Source organism: Ambystoma mexicanum, chromosome 14 (genome assembly GCF_040938575.1).
Source record: "Ambystoma mexicanum isolate Mex_15411 chromosome 14, UKY_AmexF1_1, whole genome shotgun sequence".
In the NCBI taxonomy this organism is placed as follows: Eukaryota; Metazoa; Chordata; class Amphibia; order Caudata; family Ambystomatidae; genus Ambystoma; species Ambystoma mexicanum.
The window spans coordinates 290,322,554-290,348,536 of NC_090940.1; the positions used below are offsets into that span (position 1 = coordinate 290,322,554).

The window sequence follows — 25,983 nt, forward strand, 5'->3', positions numbered from 1 at the left end:
AGCATGGCTTCTATGACAGGAGGGTGCATCGTTTTCTTTCAATTGCTCCAAAGCCCTAAATCCTATTAACAGCTCAGGCCCAGGTGATTTTGTTAACTACCGTTGACATGCTGTTTTCTGCAAGAAATTCCCTAGCTACCATGCAATAGGAGGACACCCAATTGTTTTTGTTCAATTGCATTGGCATATTGTTTTTGGTTTTCAAACCGCTAGAAATGATAGCAGCACAACTTAAGAGGGCACAAAGCAGACAAAGAAAGGAAGCTTGCCTCCAAAGAATGTGCCTGTCAGATGTGTAGAAAGATAGGTGTGATCAATATCATATTTACAATTTCTTGCAAATGTACACATGAAGCCACTGTTTTCCCTATTATAACCTTAGCCACTTCAAAATCAAGGATCTTGTAAATTGGAGGCAGTGTAGAGATAATTTAGATGTCGGTTTGTCTTTTCATTAAGAAGCCATCACTATTTTAACAGTGCCTGGTATACAGTCCCACCCCATAATTCTGGGAAACAGGCTGTTTTGGGAATCAATATTTTAAAAATAAAATCAGTTTTAACGTCATCCCCAAGCTTCATGTAAGAGAAGTCGCCAACATATTAAACACTCACAGGCAGCTTGTCAAACAATAAAAACATTAAAAAATAACCTGCCTGCAAACATCTAGCTATTTCTCACACACATGCATTATCTGAATAATCAAATCTATACATATTTAATTCTGAATAGCAATAGCCATTCTAGATGCAATTCTTCTGGTTGTAGGCCAGCATGTGAAAATTCTCTTTACTTCAGATCCTTTCTAAATTGCCCATAAAGTTATCTGACAAATTATTCAAAGATATGTGCTTACCCTAATCTCAACAACAAGCACTGGAATCAGAAAATTCGAGCATGTAATATTGTGTTGTGAGTTGCTAGTATGTGTGTGTAATTTCAAAGTAGGTTTACAATAAACTGCATCAGAATTCTGCAAGCTTTGGGTTAGGGGAGGATTGTTATTGATTCAGAATGCAAACAATGTCAGTGCACCCATCAAATCTAGAAGAACAGTTTTAGAATATTCTGATATATGAACGAGTGCCCCTGCCCTTTTATTTCACAGATTGAATCCCAATAGCATATCATTCTTTTTCTCTACTATGTAAAGTCAAGGGTGAGGGGTGCATAGGATTCACATCATTTTCTATGGGGATAGAAATGGCACTTCATTAACGAATCCTATCTATGGCTTTCACAGAATATACATTAAGCAATTCTTTATAAGGCTATAATACATACGTCTTTGAATCAAAGCCCAATGTTAACTATTTCTGGGAAAATGCATTGGGTATAATTGAATGACATTGTTATTTACAAAGAACTGCTTATCAGTAACACAGAAATGCTGCCCGAATCTTACGGTCAACACAACACAGAAATATATTTTGGGGATGGATTTAAATTACCTCTCACTTGATTTTACATGCAGCGAGAATGTGCTGTTTATTTCCCATTGCAAAATCAATGTATTATAGTAGCACCCTTTCAAGACCACCCCCTTCTGGGACTTAGCAGAAAAATCATCCAAGAAAACATATATAATTTCTTTGGGGAATCCTCCTACTTACTTTGGAATAATCCTTGCCATTTTCGGATCAGCATAGAGCCTCACAGATTGGAATTCCCCTACTCAGATACGCCCTTTCTAACATGCTTCCTTGAAGTTAAAAGTGCCTCATATTTTCCTTCTTTGCTGGGAACAGGAAGACTCCCTTCAGCAGCTCTTATGGAATCCCAACTCTTTAGCTGATCTCCCTGATTAATCCATACACAATAATCAACATTATCTCTGTATTTTGTGGTGATTCACAGGATCTCATCACTTCTCCCCAGAGGGGAGCCCTTCCCTGTGAGGCTAGGGAGGGGAGCCCGCTATGCAACAATCCTTCTAGGGGTGGTGGTAAGTGGGACCTCACTGGGAGAGATTCCCCTCTTGGAAACAAGGACTCCTGTTCACTGATGGAACTCCCTGCCCCACTTTATAATCAACCCCTTAGCCAATCACTGCCTCAGAAGTCACAACCTGATGAAACCACTGTTTGCTATTGTAATATAACTGTCAATATTCAAATCCTACAAAAATCCACTGTGAAGAAAATGAGTGGCAGAGTAATGCTGATCACTCCACCATGTCAAGTAGAGACTTCTGTGGTGAGTGGGAATTATGTAGTAAGATAGACTACATTAGAAAAAGAGAAGAAGGACAAGGATCCTCTGCTGGGGACGATCCTACTCAGATGCATAAAAAGCAAAGAAGAACTTGCCTCAGGGAGTCAGCCTGGCATGTTCGAACCTGGGAGAGAGAAGCAAGGGCATTCTGTTGTTATTTTACAAAAAAGTCTACCTTGGCCGAGCCCCACATGGGCGACCAATTTGTCAAACTGCTACTCTACCTCAGGGGGGTGGACCACTCTGGCACCCCCTGCAAATATATCTCTGGGTGATTGTGCACTGTGTTACTGCCAAATTGCTATGCTATGGACACACAAACATAACCTAATGCTAAAAATAGACACATGAAATAACATAAGTCACAAAGAAAACACATGAATCAATTCAACAATAAAAACACTTTTATTCATGCACAGCAAGGCATGGTAAACAGTACTAGCAAAGCATACTGGCATCTATGCGAGCAATCTAGTATCAATTATCCAGTCCTGCTGGATCTATGCTGCTAATAACAATGTATGCCTAATAACAACAAATGCGGCCTAATAACATTTCACAAGCGTCACCATTCAGCATTCCTCTCCAATCCACACCACACTTCACACTCTCTATGTGCGTGCCCATCTCCCCTTCTGCCAGTATGTCAACAACCCATCTCTAGTGTGTGCAAATCTCAACAACACAGTTTCCCACTCAACAGGCCTTTACTCCCCTTTTCTGCATGAACTGCAGGCAGCCCCCAGCAATCTGCATCAGGCCGATCTCAAGCCCCACACTGGGCCCCTTTCTCCTTTCCAGCTCCCTCGGCCAGTCTGGTCTCGTCTCCTGCAAAGGCTCCCTGCCAGATCGATCTCATCTGTTCTCATCAGCTCTCCCAGAATGCTTCCCCAAGGTGCATGTCAGCCAAAGCCATCCGATTCTCCAAAGCCATGCCAAACCGCCTCCAAGCTGCACCCAAAATGCTACCTAAATGCCTCTCCCTTTCATACAACTACTGCTCATTTCAGGCTCCCAGTTATAGTGTCAATTCACGTCACTCTTTCTCCATGGTTACATGTCAAAACTCTCTTCTGTCAAACCAGCAAGCGCCTGGAGGTCTGTGTACGCATGTCTTGTTCTATCTCTATGTACAGTGTGTTCTTAGTCACTGTGACATTGTACCTCGTGACTTGTATATCTTATGGCCTTCTCCTCCGAAACCATCCTCCCATTTCTCCATTCATTGAAATCCCTCTTTCTGTGCATGTCTGTCAAAGCACCTCACTCTCTGCGAATGCCCCTACCTTCCTGTCTGTCTGCGAGCAACCCAGGGATGCTGATAAGCTTCCTTCTCCTTCTCCTCTGCTCGGGAAAAGGTAACCTAATCTGTCTGCCTACCAGCCTTTGTTTACACATTCCAATCTTTTCACAGTGTACCATAACAATGTCTCCGCAGAACAAAGTGGAGCTGCTCTGTGTGTCTCTTCAGAATGGCTTAGGAGACAGCAACATGCTCTATAGTGCTTCACTCATTCTCTCACAAAGCAAGCGCTACACCACAGCTCAATGCATACTTCTAAGTGCACACATGCATGTGTCTAATTACATACATAATACATAATAACATATGTCTAAACATGTCTAAGCAAGGCACTTCATATAACAGGGCCTCTTTCTCTAGCAAACTAAATGGCTGAATGATATGGAAAATTGATAACTAATCAGAATGAATAATGGATAATTGAATCCCTAAATAAGTAATGAAGTACTAATGATAACATACCAGGCCTCTTTATATAATATCTGGTTTTACAAATCTCTCCTCTTATCATTAGATAATACATTACTAGATCCAAATGTCTAGACGGATAGTCAATGTGGCATGCTAAAACAAGAAAAATTGCAAATTTCAAAAAGCATTCTATCATGGACTTTTCTGAATAATGCAAAAACCCAAAATGCAAACATTGCACTCTATCAGCGTCAAGCTCAAAATGCAAATGCATAGCTGCAAGCGTGTAAAAATTCAGAATGATATATTCAAATCTCTAAGCGCAAATCCTAATATAGCAATTCAAGCAAAAAGTCAAGTCAAAAAGTCTGACGCCAATTCTGTGTCCACAAGTAGACATATTTAAAACGAAAATGAAGCTTACAATCAATGCATGTGTATTGTGGACATCAAGATGGATTCAATTTCAGTGTGTCAAGCACAAAATGACAATCTCTCACTTTCACAGGTGTCAAGGTGTCAAAGACTCAAACGTGTCAGTAGCCAAACAGGCCAGGTTAATACAATACAGATCAGTGCATACATTCAGTGTATACATTCAGTGTATTAATTTCCAGTTCAAGTTCATTCCAGTTCATTGCATGTCAGTCTGTGATCAGATCATCCAGGTTGTAGCCAAACAGAACAGTATGCGTGTCCTCACATCTGTGCAAAATGTCAAAGTCAGTATGGATCAGTGCCAGTGCAAAAGTGTAACAAACCCATTTCAGCAAAGCGTGTCAACAAATATGTTCACAAATGTCAACCAAGAGCGTGTTCATCAAAAGTGGCCATGAAAGCATAGCCCAAAGCAGAAGTGGTGTTCCAGCTGCAAACGGAACCCAAGTGTGTCCTTGCAAACGGACAACTTTCAGTGACAGATTTCAGAGCCTCACTGCCTCAGCTCTCTCACAACAGGTGACAGATCTTTCTTCAGAGCAAATCATGCTCACTGCTGCAAGCTTTCGTTTGTGCCTCAAGCACTTTCCTCAACTCACCCTATCTCCAAAACTCTCCCTCTTTATCCTCTTGATACCGATGTATCATTCACAGTGGCACTCATTCAGAGTGTTGAAGCAAAACAATGCGGATGGCAACTCTCCAGTAGCAATGCAATGGCATTGCAGAGGCCCCTCACATAGGCCAAAACTTCAGATTTAGATTCACTATCAGGCTCACTCCTTCCATGCCATGCCAGGCCAGTCCCTGCTCTTCACATGAGGGACCAGCCAAAGGTGGATGCAAGTGCAGATTTTGAAGCTCTTCAAATGTTGTTTAGCACCGGGAAATCAAAATGCACTAGCAGAGCGTGTCTTCCTGCTCATTTGTATTTCTTTCCTGTTCCCTAACCCCAAGCTTGTGTCTTCTTCTGGTTCACAAGGTAAAGCATTTCAGATGGATTCTCTTCTCGCTGCAGATTACAAAACAGCCCAAATCACAATTTCTCTCCTTTGCTGAACATCTTTCATCCTTGGCACAGAATGCTGCAAGGTGTCAATTTTCAAAACAGTCAGGATCTTCATTTCCCAAGGCACTTCAGTTGTCAGCCAGGAAATCAGTCAGCAAACAGTTTCTGAGTACCTTCTCAGAGCACAGCCATTGACAAAGCCATACCCCAAGGCCTCAAACCAGTCGGTCGGCATTCCCCAGAAGTGCTGCTGCAAATTGTGGGTGTCAAATAGTGTCACATCACAAGGTGACAAAAGCCCATTGTTGGTGCTGCTTCAAAACAGCCAGAATGCAAATGTCAAAAGGTGTCAGCCATCACGGATCTCGAACAGACGGTCATCAAGCTCTGGTCAATCTGGTCTGGTCAATTCATCAATGCAATGTGGTCAATCATGGTCTCATGGTCTGCAAGTCTCGGTCTGGTCAAGGTGTCTCTCCAGGTGTCATGCAAGGAAAACAAAAGTGCAAGTATTAGTTCTCTCAGATTTCAGATGTATTCAAGCCAAAAACAAAACAGCATTTCTCATTGTGCGTTAGTGCACATAGCTAGGTCTAAACTCCCAATGTCTCTCAAAAGACCTCAATGTTAATTTCTCAGTGTCTGTCCAATATCAGTGTACATGTATCAGTTCAAGTGTATCAGTGTGCCCCTGTCTCTGTCTAACCACGTCTGTCTCTCCATGCTGCATGATGCATTTCTCCAGCCATCTCTGTCTAACTCAAAACAAAACAATTCAGAAAATGCAAATTCAAAAATTGCAAAATTGAATTCCTCTCTGCATTACTCTCTTTGGCAATACCTTCTCTAGTCACACAATCCATCTCCCTTCTGAACATCAATGATTCACTCTGAATCCATTCATGTTCACAAAACAGATGCATTTCACTCAACTTCACTCCATGTTGACGAAACAAATGCATCTCATTCAAATGGACACTGCTTCCTGCATGTGGAATGCAATTCAGATTCTGTAAACCTTCCTTCCCTTCTCGGCCTACTCCTTTTCAAAACAGCAGTCTGCTGAAATCGCTGATACTGAAAACGCACAATGTCTCAACATTGCTAATCTCTCATAAACACTCGTTCTCTCCATGTGTCTACTCGGAAAACTCAAAATATTCAACGAATGCAACATCTCAGAACAGCCTAAATTAGCACGATTCAGTCTAATCATTCTCCTCGTGCTTGCTAACCATGTCACACAGCCGGTAGACAAAACAAAATGTTCACTTCCAAACATAGGCAAAACACTGCTCCCACAAATTATGCAAAGAATGCCATTATGACATTCCATTTCAAAGATCTTAACCATTTCATCTCTTCCCACAAATCTAGAATGCAAATGCTTCACAAAAAACTGTCTCCATGCACATAACTGCTTCCGTGCAAAGGTGTCTCCAATGATACAGTTTCACAATTCAAATCTTCATAGGCAATCCCTCTATGCATTTCTCTAGGCAAACTACACATGTCTGGCAAAAATGCACTCTCCATTTTCTCTTCATGGCAAACATTCTGTTCAATTTGTTCATTCTGTTGCTCTGCTGTTACGGCAATTTCTTCAATTACTGCTGCACTGTCAGTGGAACAAACTGTCTGGTCACACTCTCACTATTATTGCCCTGAGGTAACTCTTTCTCACCACTGACAATATTCACATCTTCATGCACTGCATTGTGCATTACCCCTGCTGGGTTTCTTATAGGAACTCTGTTCCCTCCCATCACTATGGTTGGTGCCGGCGAATCATGCCAGGCAACAAGCATATGTCTGAGCCAATTTCTTATTGCTTTCAGATCACTAAGCTATGGGCTCATGCTGCAGTTCTATTATTAATTCACCCTCGGGATTTTTCTCAACCAAATCTCACAACACTTAAGTGAGTTTCAAAAAACAAGCTTCAAGACTTCTGTAAACATGCAGATACAGCCGTCGACTTGCTAAATATGTGCACACATTCCAGACTTTTGAAATCCAAACAATGGTCAGATTTTCCAAAAAGTGTCAGTCTCTGCGGATTTCCAAACAAAATACCTCAAGCGTTGTCAAGAAAAAACAATTCTCTAGCCTGGAAAAATGGTTGTACAAACATTTTCAAAATTGCCAGTCATAAAAAACTGCTCTGGATCAATTCCAATACAAATTCCGGATTCAAACAAAGTCACAGTCAGACAACTATGTTCCCCTTCCTATGGTGAACAAAATTGTGGACGAAGCATGCTTTAATTCAAAACATCACCCCAATACAAAACAACAAACATAAAACATTCCCACGAACGAACAGTCAACACAGCGGCACACGATGTTCGAACTTCTTCGACGTCAGCTCATCGATAAGTGAGCCAGAAGCCAGCTGCAAAACTCTGCAGACTAAACCCTCTGTTCCATGTATTAATAAGCATCAGTGAAGCCCCAAGTTGAGTCCACTGTGAGGTCCTCAGTTGAAAGGACGTGGAGAACGAAGGAGGAAAGCGGTTCAGGATCCAGCATGGGGTCGATTTGTGTCTGTGGCAAGTCTTGCCAGGTGGTGGTGTGACCTCAAGGAGGTGGACCGCGTGGTGCGACGACGCTGAGACCATCTAGCAAAATACTTTGCTGAGCCACGAGAGTGAAGTGAAGAATTTAACCAAAGTGCTGGAAGCATGTATCGAGACAGCATGATCCCGAACCCTCAGGAAGAACCATGATGCAAACCGGGCAAGCTAGAGGTAGTTGGGAATGGCGGGAAACTCGAGAGGGGACACATGCAGGTGCTAAACAGTAGAGAGTATCACAAATAACAAGAGATTCATCATACTCATGCCAGTAACTATAACAGTAGTAGCGAATATAACAAATACCAAGAGACTCATCAAACTCATCTTAGTAACTGTAAAAACAGCAAAGAGTATAACGAATACTGAGAGGTTCATCATATTCGTCTCATTATAATTGTCCCAGTAACTGTGAAAGCATCAGAGTCTATAACAAATACTAAGGGGCCCATCATACCTGTCCCAGTAAGTGTGAAAACAGCAGAGAATATAACAAATATGGAGGGACTCCTCACACTCATCCCAGTGATTACAAAACTAGTACAGATGGATAGAAGAAAGCCAAAAAACTGGTAATACATGTCTCAGTGTCTCAGTGGTTGGGAAACCTGAGACAATAAGAAAGAGGAACAGAAGAACAAGTAGAAGTGCTTAGAAGACAGTGAAGTGGTAAAAGGGATTGGGGACAGTGATCTCCATGCAATGAGAAACTGTGAACCAAGTACAAGTGAAACTGAGGCCAAGATCCTCCAGTGGAAAAACAAGGACCAGTAAATAAGTCAAGACAGGGGATACCTGATAGAAGGTGGAAGATTCCTTTGAAGAATTAACAGAACTGATTAACTATGTCCCAAGGAACTATCTCAAGATAGACTATTAAGACTGAGAAGCCCTTTCCATGAGATCCCCTTTTTGTTTTGTTGGTTGAAACAATCTTTAGTGGTAGGGCCAGCATAGGGTGGTTTTTGGATGGTGGACGGATTTCATTTGGACTATCTCACTGATGACTATTACCCTAGTTAGATTTGCATTAGGTAAGGAATCCCCTTTTTATTATGGATAGATAGCCTTTTGTTTATTACTTGAATAAAATCACAGGTAGAAATGTCACCTCTTTGTCCTCGTCCTTCTGACCCATCACAATTCGATATTAATGATCTGAATATATCTCCCGCTTGTTATCAATGTTGCTGCACATAGTCAAGTCCTTCCATTGGCTTAACAGTCAGACACTCCCAGAGAGCACCTCCCCTAATCTCCATTGGATGTTGATATTTTTAGCTGCTTGCTCTCAACTTTTATTTTTTGAATGCAGATTTTCTTATATAATTGTTCATAGCTGTCAAAAATGGCAATACATCAGAGTACCTGGTATGGCAGGTGATGGATGAGAGTACTTGCCCACGTTGTGTAGGAAAAGAATTCTCCCTGCCAATATAACCCTCTTAAGAAATAAACATACAAAGGGATCAATTGCTTGGGAGAGATGGGCACCAGCTGGAATCAGAAGTCGTCTGACAGAAGAGGTTGGTAGTAGCCGAATCAGAAGTCTGTAACATAAACAAGACAGTTTTAGATGCAAGGTATAAATATGATAACTGAGCAGGAGAATAGAGCCAGTAAGTAAGGCTGGACAAGAATAGAGTACAAGACACCTTCCCGGTATGGCTATCGGAGTAGAAACAGAAACCTTGGACAGATGTCCACCTTATGATAACAAGAGAACAAGACTTAAAGAACAAGTAACTCCGTGAGAGTAAAGAAAAGAAAGCAGGGAACAAGGCAACCACTTACCGGTCGTCCAGTGAGGAATCTTCGTTTGACACCACAACGGCAGCGTATTGCCCTAAGAGTCAGTACCCGACGAAACAAGGATGTAGCGAAAGTGACCAACCGTCTCAAGTCCCATGGTCACCTATACCGAAGGCACACGGACACCTAACAACTCTAAGCGGCAGGGATGGAAGTCCAAAAGTTCCTGCGCTAACTTAGGGCAATACTGGAGCACCGTGATATCAGGTGGAATTGAACGTCCAGGTCCGACCCAAGGAAATGGTGGTTGGGTAACAGGGAAATGGGTTACTTTGTTTAACAATCCTTGTTAGTGTTAGTGCAGACAACAGCGTGGAATCAAATCAACAGGCAGAGGCAGGTCATAAGCGGTCCAGGTTCATAGTTTGTGCGGGTAGCAGTGGATCCAAATCGGCAGACAGAGGCAGGTCGTTAGCGGTCCGGGTTCGTAGTTTGGGCGGGTGGCAAGTGGATCCAAATCGGCAGTCAGGGGCAGGTCATTAGGGGTCCGAGTTCGTTGCTAGCAAGAATCAGCGAAGGATCAAGATCAGGGCAAGGAAACTAGGGAAATCAAGACAACAAGATCTCATGAAAAACAGAACGTGACAAGGACAGCATCGGATTAACACAAAATCAGAAGTGCCGGTTCTCAGAAACCCGGAAGCTAAATACTTGTTGCCTGGAGACAACGGCCCCGCACCCCAAGGCGTACGTTGGAACTTATCGGGTGCCAGAGTTGCCATAGTAAAGTCCAGGTGGTTTGAGGTGTATAGCGACAGCAAGGGGGAGGAGTCGACCGAGTACAAGCGTGGCACTATGAACCAGGGAACAATGCAAGAGAGTTTATTGGCAGTGGGTCACAATGACTAGGGACCTGTTGTCTGGTACCTCGCATAGTTGTGTCTTGGCGCGGCTGCATTTGCAACCTGGTAGAACGTCTAGTAGGTAACAAGTGTACCGAGGATGGAATCCTGACAGTACCCACCCTCAATGATCGCCTCTCCCTCCTGGCAGACCAGAAGCTAGCCACCAATGCGGGAGCATGAATGTTGCCAGAGGGTTCCCACGTCCTGTCCTCCAGGCCATAACCCTTCCAGTCAACCAAGTACATACGTACCCCCCGACGTACTCACCTCATACTCGTCTGAGGGTTGTGGAATCAGGGTAGGTACCACCGCGGTAGTCCAAGTTGTAGGATGGAAAGGTTTAAGAAGAGACACATGGAAAATCGGGTGGATTTTCCAGGAGGAGGCCAAACCCAAACGCATCGCCACTGAGTTAATAACCTTAGTGACAGAGTAGGGACCGACAAAATGAGGAAGTAAGGGGCGACAACCAGGGAGGCAAAGGTTGCAAGAAGAAAGCCAAACTTTGGAACCCACCACATTATCAGGAGCAGGTCTCTGATGGGTATTAGCCTGGGCTTTATCCTGCAACTTGGCCTGCTGTAGATGCAGAGATATTGAGTTGCGCACCTTGGTCAAATCCCTGACACAGGAAGACTCTGCAGGGCTGGTTGGAGAGGACAGCGGGTGCAAAGGAATGGTACGAGGATGACGCACATACATAGCAAAGAAGGAAGATAAGCCTGTGGCAATGTGCAGAGAATTATTATATGCAAACTCAGCCATTGATAGAAGGGAATGTTATGTTATGTTATGTGTTCGTTTATAACGTGCCGAGAACCCACAGACATCAGGGCTTGGGAGTGTCCGGGTAATTCAGTGCGCATAATATTACATGCTGTAGAGGGCGGTTTGCAGAAAGATGATGAGATTATCATTGGAAGAGGTGGGTTTTCAACGATTTCCTGAAACTCCGGTAGTTCTCTTCTAGTCGTAGAGTTAGTGGCAATTTGTTCCAGCATTTTGCTGCCTTCACTGGGAAAGATTTCCCCTGCACTTGCACACGTTTAGCTCTAGGAATATTCAGATAAGCCGTATCCTCTGATCTAAGGTGTCTTTGAGGCAGGTACAAAGAAAATTGCTTCTTAAAATATCCCGGGGCTTCTCCATACAGACATCTGTGAACTATGGTCATCGCCTTAAAGTGTACTCTCCCTTCCACTCTTAGCCAGTGAAGGGATCTTCTCCCCATAGTCACATGCTACATTTTTTTTGATTCTCTTGGTAGTTCAAACTGCATCATTTTCCATGACCTGACAGTTTTGTATATCCCTCTTCGTGGCTCCTATCAGTAAGGCGTTAACGTAGTCAAGGCGTGACAGAATGACCGCTCTTGCTTTAGTTGCTGCATTCGCTTCATTAATAAATGGCCTTATGACTCTCGTGAGACGCATGTAGTAGGCATGGTTTTTCTTAAGGTAGTTAACCTGAGCCTCGGATCCTACTGATGCTTCCACAACCATCCCTAGGGTTTTTACGTGGGGCACCACTGGGATTTTAGCCTGTATGATAGTAAAGGTCTGGTATTCTGTCCCTAACTTGGATCTGGCCTGTTGCGTCCCAAAAATCATCAGTTCGGTTATCGCATTATTAAGACACATCGAATGACGTTGCATCCAAATGTAATTAATGCGATAAACCTCTGATATTTTTGCGCTGTCGATGCTGTATTCTTCCTTGAGTTCAAAAATGAGCTGCGTGTTATCGGCGTAGTTAGTAAAGAAACTGCCGATTTGTTCCAGGAGCTCGCATAGACTTCTCATATATAAATTAAATAGCAGCAGTGACAGGCTACCACCCTGGGGGACTCCAAACAAGATAGGGGCAGCCTCAGAGAATGTGTCACCCCAGTGGATCTTAGCACTCCTGTCTTTCAAAAATCATGCTAACCAATCCAACGCCTTAGGTGTGCAACCAACTGTTTTAGCCAGTGCTTCCTACAGGAGTTGGTGATCTACCAAGTCTAAAGCCGCAGTGAGATCCAACAGCATAAGGATACCAGTGCTGCCCTTGTCTATCAGGTCTAACATGTAGGTCTGAAGATCCAGCATAGCTGATTCTGTGCTGTGGGAGGCTCGAAAGCCTGATTGCTGTTCATACAGTAGGTTCCATTCTTCTAAATGCTTTTGTAGTTTGTTCATGGAAACTTTATCTAGGACCTTCAGGATAAAATTTGAATTCGTTATGGGCCTCAGATTACTGGGGTCCTTCGGATCCAGCCCTGGTTTCTTCACTAATGGGGTAATAGTCACCTTCTTAATTTCCTTTGGTACTACCCCCTCCCTAAAGGAGGCATTAACTATCTTTGTCAGTGTTGGAACAAAAATGTCTTTATTGTCCAGTATGATTTTGGAAGGCAGAATATTCTCTGCGCAGGAGGTGGGTTTTATTTTAGCCAACACTCTACATAGCTCCGCCTCGGATTTAGGGAGGAAGGGTCTTGGAATTGCAAAATAAGACAGCGCAAGAACTGTTCCAAGGTGGCATTAACACGCTCCGTTTGGCCATCCGTCTGAGGATGATAGGCCGAAGAATATCTGTCGTTACTACCCAAGGATTTTGTAAGAGCTCCCCAAGAGCTCCCCAAAAACGTGATGTGAACTGAGAACCGCGTTCCGAGATGATGATGTCTGGGAGACCAAAGAAACGAAAGACGTTGTGAAGAACAAGGTCGGCCAGAATAGGAGCGGTAGGAATACCCTTGAAGGGAATAAACAGAGCCACCTTAGTAAATAAATCAATGACCACCCAGATGCAGTCATACCCATTGACTTGCAGTAATTCTACAATGAAATCCATTGATAACATAACCCATGGTTGCTTTGGAATGGGTAACTGCCGCAAAAGACTGACTGGTTTGGCTGGTTGTTGCTTAAACCGAGCAAGAAGCAACGTACTCTCGAACGTCCTTGCCCATGGAAGGTCACCAACACCAGCATTCCAGGAGTTCTGTGGTTTTTCTGATCCCAGGATGGGCCGAACACTTAGCATCATGTGCCCATTTTAGGGCAGTGGTGCGAGGGAGGCCGGCAGGTAGGTATATTGAATTCTGATGGTAAGGGATACCTTGAAATTGGAGATCTAAATCCTGTATATCTTGAGAATGGTTCCGAACCCAGTCGAAGAGATGTGAACGTAGAGGTGTTTATAAAGTACAAGCACAAATCACATTCTGTGGCAACAGAATGAGAATACCAGTTTGATGACCAGATGGTGACCCGTGGATACGAGACAATGCATCAGCTTTGGAATGTCTGATGCCTGGGCGGTAAGTGATGACAAAATGATACATGGAAAAGAATTCATGCCATCTTACATGACGGGCGGTGGTAAACTTTACTGACTGGAGAGCCAAGAGATTCCTATGATCAGTAAATACTTGAACTGGTACTTTAGTACCCAAAAGATGGTGTCTCCATACTAGGAATGCATCACGTACTGCCAATAACTCCTTTTCTGTGATAGCGTAGTTACCTTCAAACGCTGTTAATTTGCATGAGTGAAAAGCTACTGGATGTAATACCCCCGTATCCCTACAGGTCTGTGATGGAATGGCACCCACAGCCGTGTCCGATGCAACTGCCTCAACCACAAAGGGTAGATAAGGATCGGGATGGAGCAGAACTAGGGCCATGGTAAAGGCTGACTTCAGAAGGCCGAATGCTTATTGGGTATCCGGATTCCACACAAATGGCGATTTAGAGCTTGTAAGAGATGTCAAAGGAACAGTGATCTTGGAGAAGGAGTGGATAAATCTCCTATAGTAATTGGCAAAACCAGGAAAAGGTTGCAGGGACTTGGCATCCTTTGTAACAGGCCAATCCAGAACTGTCCGAACCTTTGAAGCACTCATCTGAATACCTTTATTGGTAATATCGTAACCCAGGAACTCCACCTCATTCACATGAAAAACACACTTTTCTCATTTGGCATATAAATGATTGTCCCGGAGCCCTTGAAGCACCATAGAAACATGTTGAACATGGGTTTTGTACGTGGGTGAGTAGATCAAAATGTCATCCAGGTAAACCACCAGAAAGCGATCCAACATATCGCAAAGCACATCATTCATAAAATGCTGGAAAGTGGCCGGAGCGTTACACAGCACGGCATCAAAAGATATTCATACAGACCGTACTTGGTTTTGAAGGCTGTCTTCCACACATCGCCTCAACGCATGCAAACCAAGTTATAGGCACACCTCAGATCCAACTTGATAAATATTTTAGCACCACCCAACTGATCAAGGAGTACAGAAATGTGCGGAATTGGCTACTGGTTATGAATGGTAACCGCACTGAGGTCGCAGTAATCTATGCAAGGGCGAAGATCGCCTTCCTTTTTAGAGACAAAGAACATTGGTGAGGCTGCTGGGGAACGCAAAAGTTGGATAAAGCTGTTAGCCAATGCTTTATCGATATAATCTTTCAATATCATGTCTTCCTTCACCGTCAATGAGTAAATGCGACTGGATGGGATTTTTGCTCCAGGTACTGAATCAATGGGGCAATCATAGGGCCGATGCAGTGGTAGTATATTGGCTCCCCGGGCACTGAAGACATCTTGAAATTCCAGGTACTCTTTAGGCAATGAGGTTGAAACCAGAGCTCCAATAATGGAAGCTGTGTCCAATAGGGAATGACAGGGATTCTTTGTGCAAGCTTGTGGTTCTTGACAGTGATTCATACAATAATTTGAGGAGAAGGATACGTTTTCAGCAGACCAATCAATGACCGGGTTGTGCAGTTTCAATCAGGGTAAACCCAGAATGACTTTGTACTGGGGGGCGGCGATCACATCAAATCGTATGGTATTTTTGTGCCCCCCAGGGTGTCCATAAACAAATCAACAGTTTTTTCAGTTACCAACCCTGAAATCAAAGTAGAGTCATCCACAGCATTCAACATTTCAGGATGTTGCATAAGGGCCAATGGGATTTCATTAACCGAAGCGTAACCTCGGTCAACATAATTGCCTGTTGCTCCTGAGTCTATTACAGCTTCCCCTGACCATGAAAGACCCAAGGGGAGTTCGAAATAGACTTTAACCACTAGAGGACTGGAACCCGATAGCCAGAGACCCAGTGAATGGGCTCCATACGTCACAGAGTCTTCCAGTTTCCCGATTTCTTTGATTTTTTAGGGCAGGCCTTCAGAAAGTGTTCCACGGACCCACAAACCCACAATAGAAACAGAGATTAATAGTCTGTTGCCTCTCCCGTTCGGCAGCGGTCAGGGGTCCCCTAATGGCTCATATTTGCATTGGTTCTGCAGGAGGCTGGGAACTGAGATGAGATGGAGGAGGTAAAAGAACCAGTCCTCTCTTCTCTCCTTTCCTCTCGGCTCGACGTGCATCGATCTGGAGCATGAGGTCCAAGATTTCATGATATGTGAGTTTGGACTACTGGAACTGTGGCTAAGGTATCTTTTAGTTTATCTGCCAATCCTTTGTAAAACAAAGAAGCCTTTTTGTCTTCCGGCCAGTTAGTCTCGGCCACCAATTGGTTGAACCTAGCAACATAAGCAAGAAGCGAGGTATCCCCTTGTTGTAGTCCTAATAGTTCCAATTCAGTGGCTTGGGTCCTGTGCCGAATATCAAAAACTCGACCCATGGCTTCTAAAAGTGCATCACAATCAAAGAGTAAAGGACTACCAGCCTCTAACAGGGGATTTGCCCAAGTGGAGGCATTTCCTCCAAAATGGGAAAGCACAAAGGCCGCTTTAGTGGTGCCATCAGGAAAGGCTTTAGGACGACATAAAAAATGTAACCTGCACTGGTTAAGAAAGGTACGATACATTTTGGGGTCACCATGGAAGCGTTCTGGGGTGCCAACGGGAACTGGGATGTCAGATAAATTGGAGGAGCAGCCGAGGGAGAAACCTGATCCGCTGCAACAGGAGCCGCTTCTTGGGATGGAGCCGAAGCCCCCAAGGAGGCTCCTGTCTGTAATTCCACTATCCGACCCTGAGTGGCTGCATGGGCAGCAACCATCTCAGCACAGAGATCAGCCATCATTTATGTGTGAGATTGTGAAGCGGCATGGAAGGCTACCATCTCCGTGCGAAGATCCGCTACCATTTGCATCAAGGTAGTCAAGGTGTCACTGGTGTCCATCTTTGTGTATATAAGGCTTCTGATTATGTCAAAAATGGCAAAATATCAGAGTACCTGGTATGGCAGTTGATGGATGAGAGTACTTGCCCACGCCGTGTATGCGAAGAATTCTCCCTGCCAATGTAATCCTCTTAAGAAATACACATACAAAGGGATCAATTGATTGGGAGAGATGGGCACCAGCTGGAATTGGGAGTTGTCTGAGAGAAGAGGTTGGTAGTAGCCAAATCGGAAGTCTGTAACATAAACAAGACCGTTTTAGATGCAAGGTATGAATATGATAACTGAGCAGGACAATAGAGCCAGTAAGTAAGGCTGACCTGGACAAGTATAGAGTACAAGACACCTTTCCGGTATGGAAATTGGAGTAGAAACAGAAGATATGGATAGATGTCCACCTTATGAAAACAAGAAAACAAGACTTAAAGAACAAGTAACTCTGTGAGAGTAAAGAAAAGAAAGCAGGGAACAAGGCATTCACTTACCGGTCGTCCAGTGAGGAATCTTCGTTTGACACCACAACAGCAGCGTATTGCCCTAAGAGTCAGTACCCGATGAAACAAGGAAGCAGCTAAAGTGACCAACAGTCTCAAGTCCCAGGGTCACCTATACCAATGGCACATGGACATCTAACCACTAAGCACCAGGGTTGGAAGTCCAAATGTTCCTCTGCTAACTTAGGGCAATAGTGGAGAGCCGTGATATCAGGTGGAATTGAACGTCCAGGTCCGACCCAAGGAAATGGTGGTTGGGTACCAGGGAAATAGCTTACTTTGTTTAACAATCCTCGTTAGTGTTAGTGCAGACAACAGCGCGGAACCAAATCAGCAGGCAGAGGCAGGTCGTAAGCGGTCCGGGTTCGTAGTTTGTGCGGGTAGCAAGTGGATCCAAATTGGCAGACAGTGGCAGGTCGTTAGCGCTCCGGGTTCGTAGTTTGTGCGGGTAGCAAGTGGATCCAAATCGGCAGACAGAGGCAGGTCGTTAGCGGTCCGAGTTCATTGTTAGCAAGAGTCAGCGAAGGATCAAGATCAGGTCAAGGAAACTAGGGAAAGCAAGGCAACAAGATCTCAGGAAAAACAGAACGTGACAAGGACAGAATCTGATTAACACAAAATCAGAAGCGCGGTTCTCGGAAACCCGGAAGTTAAATACTCGTTGCTGGAAGACAACAGCCCTGCCCCCCCAAGGTGTACGTTGGAACATATCGGGTGCCAGAGTCGCCATGGCAACCTCCAGGTAGTTTGAGGTGCATAGCGAGAGCAAGGGGGATGAGTCGACCGAGTACGAGTGTGGCACTGTGAACGAGCGAACAATGTGAGAGAGTTTATTGGCAGTGGGTCACCATTACTAGGGACCTGTTGTCTGGTACCTCGCATAGTTGTTTCTTGGCGAGGCCAAATTTGCAACCTGGTGGAATGTCTAGTAGGTAACAAGCGCATCGAGGATGAAATCCTGACAATAGCAACATGCTCCATTGATAGAATTTGGATTTCTGTAATCCCTAGGGCAAGATGAATGTCTGGATATGCAGGCTTCATTTGTGCGATTACATTTGCTTAATGCATTTATTAATCTAATTTATTTATTTAATGTGATACAGTTTATAAATAAACTTTACACATATTATAAATGCATGTTAAACATAATCAAAATCATAACTCATCAGGAAATACTTAATATACAAATAACATTCATGCTAATATAAAATATACAACAGTATTTCATATACAAATTCAGATAATAGAAAAGAATAAAATAAGCTAAGCTAATCATACTGCTGTATGATAATTTTAACGGTCCTAGAGTTATTTCATATAGGAAAAAATGTGTTTCAGAAACAACTTCAGTTGTAAACTTCAATTGACAATTGTGATTCTAATCACCCAAATAATAGCCTTCAAAATTACAAGTGTCGACCACTTTTGGCAAGTAATCAACAAAGGATACAGATGACCACAAATCCTAACCCGATCACAGGCCTCAAATCCACTCTAAATAGTAAAGGTCAAGTGACGTCAAAGTTCATATATAGAAATTCCCACAATATTCTCTATCTTCAACCAGACATTGTACATTGAAATAAGCAACTTAATATTCCTCGTATTAATACATTGTAGCCAGAATGTAATTTCTCTTATTGAGTCCGAAGAATGGACATAACTACCACAATACATCTGGTAGGTCTTTATCATATTAGGGCATGTATTAATACTAATAATGTTCTCACTTATTGATAAACGTGGGAAATTAAAATGTATACAGACTGAAGAGAGGAGGTCTTCACAATAACAACACATCCTTTAGGATATTTCTTAGTTTATATAGTGGCAGACTTAGCTAAATCTTGTCTTTGTGTCTTAAAAGTAAATGCAAATATTGGTTGCCTATAAACGATGGAAAACAGACATGACGGGGCATGCCCTCCAGCCAGCACAATGCCTCATATGAGCAAGTCTTTGTAATGTCTTCAGTAAATGTTTGATTTGAGTAATATGATAATGCTTCTTTGTCTCCCTTCATTTAGGCCAACCATCTGGCTATCAGAATTGCAAGGGAGTTAAAATGTGTCACATTAGTTCAAAGGTTTCCCTTTGAGGCTCTGCAATTAAAGAATAGAGCTTCACCCATCTGGTCCAATCAGATACTAATCTCTATCGTCAATGCACATTTCATCTTGCTGGAATTTTACAGTGTTCATCTAAGAATATCCCCTTAAAATGATCTCCCAACGTTCGGGCTAGTTTCCCCTTAGTTGCAAATCTGATCAACTGTTTTGTCAGCTAGCTAAAGGGCTGGAATGGTAATAAGTGGTATCCAAGCCAATACAAACCATTGGTTTTCTACACATCTACACTGTTATTCATTGATTACATTCAAACATGTCACTATTTGTGCAGCAATCCAGCAGTTGTTGGTAAAAGGGATACACTGTTGTCACTCTATATCTCCTCTACTTTTTCATGGAACACATTGTCACTTTACAGGAAAAATTCGAGTGCAGTGATGGTTCATGTTGGCTTCATTTCTACTTGAGACACTGCCTATGAAATCACACAGAAAATCACTTGACTTTTATATCTTAAAATGAATTTTTCTGAAGTATAGGCCATGTCCTCTTCTCTAGCTTGTTTAATCAGGTATCTGACACACTTGGGCTTGTGCATATTTTGATAGCTAGTTCCATAATTCATAACAAATTGTTTCTTATCTCGATATTGCGCTTAAAATATGAATTTTTGAACCACTTTCTGAACTGGTCTACTAGGAGAAGCCCTGTGCGGATGTTTTCCATCTCTAGACCTTAAGGTGTTTGGGACTATAAATCCTCTGAGGAGTGCATAATAGGGTTACCGATTGGCAAGAACTGGTTGTGTTTTGTGTAGTCTCTCTTAGTCTCGAGTGGCCTCGAGACTCTCCTCTATTGCGCCTGAAGTAACTTTACACATTTGTAAACCGTTTAACTACGTTCAAATTTTCATCTTAAACTCAATTTACACGGTTGTGCCTCCCGACCTTCCCTTCTTTTCCTAAGTTTCTGGGAACATATACACTGCCAGGTGAAAGAAGCAAAGTTACCCAGAGGGACTATTTCAATATTTGTTCCAACCAACCTGCATGTGACTTTGGCTCTCTTCCCTGAAGAGCAGAAGAGAGCTCCGACTCCTCTAGGGAACATGTACTCAACCAAACGTCTTACCGAACTCCAAGGACATAGCCCCTGGCACATGCTGCTGCTCTGCATATTATCTTTACATATAAGAAGGATTTGCACCTGTCTTCCGACTGTAAGCCACATTCAGACCCCTGACTGAATTGCCTTATACTCCACACAGCGTGATACTTTCTGAACCCAAGCTGACAGCCATATCAAGGTGCTTGAGCTGAATCATCTGCTTCTGATGCAAGGAGAAGCCCCAAGAATCCCGTGGGATGCTGTATAGCCTGCTTTAGAGACTAAGGTAATGGACCTATGGACTAGGTGCTTGATTCAAGGTATCACCCAATTTGTTTGAATCAAACTGTCCGTATCGATGGTTTAATCAAATGTGGGTGTTACTGTTTGTTCGAAGCCTAATATACTGAACATGAGGAGCGGGGGCTGCAGGGGTGTCCCTCGCTCCCCATGTTCGGTATGTTAGGCTTTGGGTGTTGCAGGGGTGTCCCCCACTTCCTTGACATGGGAATTGGGGGACTAGAAAAAAAAAACATGCGTCAAGACTTTTCACAAATAGAGGTTTTCTAGCAGAAACAAGACTTTTTCTATGAAATGACAACACAAGATCTTTTCTTGTAAAAAGGAACAGCAACATAGCCATCTGTATATTGCAAACGTACAACAACAAATGACTCAGTGAACAGACCGTGTATTGAATAAAACATGATGTTTTAAACAAATTAACTTTGCAAGCAATTTTTTTCTAAACTATAATGTTGGTGCAACTTGGATAATCAGACCCAAAACAAACCTTTTATAAACAATACTGGGCAGTCACAGTATTTGGACATCCATCCTGCTGACAATACAACCCATACTCACGAAATCAATTCAGGACTTGCCACAAGCTGACCAAAACTTCAGATATCTCCTCAAAGGTTTTCAGTTACTCAAAGTTGAGGCTGAAAAGATAGGTCAGGAGTGACATGCCTTGGAAGCAAAATAGCACCGAGCTGCACAGGTTTGAAACGTGGCCCTCTGCTTAGAGGTTGGATTCTGGCATAAAGCGCGGTATAAGAACCCAGTTCGATTTACTTTTTTAAAGCAATTGTCGAGGACAAACACATAATTTCTGTGTTATGTAGGTTCAGTAAAAAGGGGAGACAGAGACACTGAGGGCAGAGCGATCTGTGACTTCTCCACATAAATGGACCAGCATCCGCGCCTGCCCCTATCTTGATACAAGTCTCTTTATCAAAGTCGAGACTATCACAATAGGCGCATTAAATGGGCGACAGGGGTTCAGTGTTTCGTTATTTGAAAAGTTCAGCTCATCCGAGTGGCAAAACACTAGTTTGGGTACTGCAGTGTCTAAACAAGTCCCTTAAGGGTTTACCACCTGCTAGATCACGTTGCCCCCATCTAGCAATCAGGGAGACTATAGAACTGCAGGGTGTCCATGCTGTGAGAAAGTATAGTGAAGCACCACCGGATCTGGCTTTGACCATTGTGTTAACATTACATGGGTTGGGTTTGGTATCGGGTACCTATATATATATTTTTTTTTATCTGAATGTAATTTCGCTCTAATGGACTGTCATTAGCAATTATGTAACACAATACGTATATCCTTGTGTTCATCTTTTACAGGTTTGCAATAGAGTTTCACAGAGATCCGAGCAATATTCCTGTTCATATCAATGCACGCTTCGACTACACAAAGAAGCTGTATACAATTTGCAACACCATGATAAATGGCAAATGGGGAACAGAACAGGAGACCCATGGCAACTTTCCATTCAAACATGGACGTCCATCAAAGGTAAATTCAAATTGTACCTCTGCAATTTCTTTTTTCATAATTAACAATGAAGAAGGTCTTTTTCTGCTGCCGAATATTGTTCTAAGGTATTGCTGGTCATTTATTTTCAGCAAGAAATAACAGGTGATTTTTGCAAAGCACCCCATTGCTCTGTGTTTAATGAAAAAATCAGTCTATTCTTGAATACAAGATAACCGGCGTGGATATAGAAACCCCACCAATACCAGCTAGGCTAGGAAACAAGAACAGGGCTGCTTACTTTATTACTGTGTTGCCAGTGCTTACCTTGTTTCCAAGGTGCCATGATGATGCTGGTTCTCAGTCTTTGTTATGGTTCTTTCATGAGGCTTTTGCGCCAACCGTCTGAATCAAAATGAATGGCAAGGAGTGTGGGGAAGTGAGGATGGGTGTGTGCACGGATGAATACACATACACGCCTTTGCCATTCTTCCTGCCCTCTCCACTCTCATGGCATTGCCCGTTTGTAGGGGATTCGTGAATGCGGTGTCATGATATGCGTTGGCCTTTTTTATTGAGCGTCTCGACTGTCACTCTTTGATGCAAGGAGTGTAGGCTGCAGCCTAGACTTGAAGAGTTTAAAATACATTCTATGAGCATTATTCAAATTGTTTTGGCGCGCCAATGTGTGCACAAGTGAAAACTTTAAATCAGGGGACAAGTCCTAAAACAACAAGCATTGGCAATGCCAATAGTTTGGGCGTTTGTTACCTGCCAAATGCTTAATACTTCTACAATAGCCAAAACTATTGGCGTTTGGCAATGCTTGTAACAAGACTCCAGAGAAGGAAGCGCAGTACTCATAAATTGAGTGGCTGAAGCGGACCTGGTTGTATTACACCAATAACGAGTTTACAACTCCAAATCAAGCCATTAACTCTCACATGGCCGCTTTGTAAAAAAAAACAGCAGGCACTTTGAGGGCAAAGTTTGATGGTAAGGTTGGATTAAAGTGAGCTCAAATACTTCTCATGACGAAGTGTTTTTGCAGGGGAGGTGTGGCAACTGGGTATGAATGGCCACAGGGATTAGCATGCCCAGTCAATTGGTGGGCAAATAAACAAACAACAGAAAACGCTGTGCCCCTGCTCATCTAGCATGTTTCCCTATCCATACTCTAAACAACACCTGAGCTTTAGGCTCCAGAAGGAGAGTGTAATAGGGAAGGGGGAAGGAGTCAGGATGCGGGGCAGAGAGAGGGGCCCCTTCTCAAGGCACATGTTCCAGAGGGACAAGAAAAAGGAAGTCCAGGAGGAAGTCAGGCACGTGGGTGCGCCCAACCGACAAAGAATAAATACTTGAAAACGCGATTTCATGTGCTAAGCAGGGGAGTTGCTAGGTCTGGAAAAGACCCGGGGCTACGCTGATGTCGGAACTGTTGGGACTGGGGGCTAGCTAGTCTTATGGCTGTAGCTCCTGAGATTCTATCCGGGGATACAACCAAAAGATCAGGGGCTATAGCCCCCTTAGCCCCCCCCCCCGTGCAACGCCCCTGGTGCTATGATTAGTATAACACGTGAGGTCGGTGATATAGCTAAGAGGACAGGAAGACTGCCTTATTTTAAGAGTAATGCATCTTATTTCCTACAAAAACAAAACACAACCTTATTGCAAAAAAACACTAACAGTTTGCTGTGAAGGGAGGCAGGTAGGACTGGACCAAAGTGGAAATTAGACATGTGAGTACATAGTGACATTTAATGGACATCCACCTTTCAACAGTGGCTTCCTTTTTTTGGGGGGCAATCGCCAATTGCCCCTTTGTGTGCAGTAAAAATGTGACTCCACACATAACGCCCCCAAACATATTTAAAAAAAAATGTTTTTATTAAAGCGGTTTATTTCAAACCTTTGCCACACAATGAAAAAAAAGGAATACATTACATCAGTACAAGCGATCAACATTAAACAGCTTTTCACTAAGTTCACCATAGGTAAAAAAACATGTAACACCAGGTGCAAGGAAAAATGAATAGGGAAGTACTGATTATCAAGAAAAGAAAGCTCGATTATAAATAACAGGAGGGGTCCTCTTCACATCATGGGCGGCCCTTAACCAAGACCCTTCCTAATATATTAAACATTTCCTCTAAAACCTTGTTAATGCAAGTGTCAATTTAAGATCAGTCCCCTGGCCTAAGGCACACCGCCATTCCTCGGCGTTCCTAGCTGGGAACTCACTTACAGAACCACCTAAAAATGACGTTCTAATGTCTCTCCGCTTCTGGCATAAATGCCCGCAAAATATTCATGAGAGACATATGAATCGTGCATGGTTATTTTTGGTTTCCCGGCAGCGAGTTTGACACAGAGAATACAATTTCTACAGCGAAAAAGGCTTAAAGGAAATATAAGGTTAATTTTGTGGATTTCACTCCACCAGCAGTAATTTCACCCACTCCTTGCAGCAGGGGGTTCCACACCACTAGCCGCGCGTCCTGTTGAGGGTCAACCTTAATACACATTTGGGGCACAGGAGTAGTACAGGCCCAACTTAAAAGGGCAATACATGTGGGAGGGCCAACCATAACACTTCCCCTCTTAAAAGGGCAACCCACATGGGAGAGTCCCACACCACAGACCTCCTTTTTCATAATGAACAAAACAGGTGTTACAGAAACATAAACTGATTCCCCCCGGCTCTCCGTAACAATACTTAGGCCACACACAGAAATGATAGAATAGGCAAACTCGTGGAATGACCCAATGACACATACAGAGGGACTCTGGTAATTGCAGACATAGAAAACATATCAATGACTGTACATGTATTCAGCGAGTGACATGGTTTGTTAACTGCTGGTGGTATATCAGTGGTTCTACGTCACCTTACAAGGCCTTTTATTAACCTGGGGTGGTTGGAACTTCAACTACTGGATGACGCAGTTGTTCGCTGCTGGCACCATATAGAGCATGCCTACAAAACGTGGGAGCATTTTAACTGGGGCCACAATACGCATATATACCTCCCATGCCGGCTCACGGCATTAAGACGCATGTTTACTGAGTCCTCTTTGAGCACTTGCAGGACTGCAGGAGACCGGTTCACTTCACATCAGTGTCCATTTCGGGATTGTCACTTCCACAGGACAAAATCAGTTGATTTCACAGTTCAAAAGACCGGCAAAGTCGCACCTGGAATCAGCAGGGGCCACATCGGCTTAGTCCCCTCATGTTGGGGCAGGCAGCGAGATACAGGTAGCAGGGCGTCTAGGCTGCCCCACATGATGTTCACAGGGCATGGGGTGACGCCATGTTACTCACCCTCTCTACTTGGCCACGCCCTCCCAGGCAGGAGTGTCTCTTTACGGTAGCAGCACAGGAGGGCACACAAACACGCATACAGAGCTGCAACCCTCTCTTTTACGTTAGTCTGCTTCGTGTCTGAGTCACTTCTTATGCTGCTCCGGGTAGGGGCCACAGCTCCTTCTTTCCATCCCACCCCCCAACCAGTGTGGCAGGATTACTGGGCCACTTCTTCTCCTCCCTTAGGCAGGAGTCACTTCTGTTGATGGGGCAGCAGTCCTGGCCAGTCCTACCTTCCTTCCTTCCTTTCTGGCAGGATAAATGGGGACTCAGTGTCCCAGTTCAGGGGCTGGCACAACTCGCAACTGAAGCCACATCGGCCTGGTCCATAGATCGTAGGGCAGGCAGAGCGACACTAGTGGCAAGACGTTGGAGCCACTCCATTAATCTCCCTCCCCCAATCAGGGGTGCCGTTCAATC

General features: G+C 43.6%; 1 protein-coding gene across 1 annotated transcript in view; it reads left to right on the forward strand.

Annotated features, from left to right (window-relative positions):
• The window catches only part of LOC138527288 (galectin-3-like), a 119,846-nt gene that overhangs the window by 43,236 nt on the left and 50,627 nt on the right, over positions 1-25,983 (forward strand). Inside the window, exon 5 of the mRNA XM_069638371.1 lies at positions 22,068-22,239. Coding sequence (XP_069494472.1) covers positions 22,068-22,239 — 172 coding nt within the window. The remainder of the gene's footprint in view (positions 1-22,067; positions 22,240-25,983) is intronic.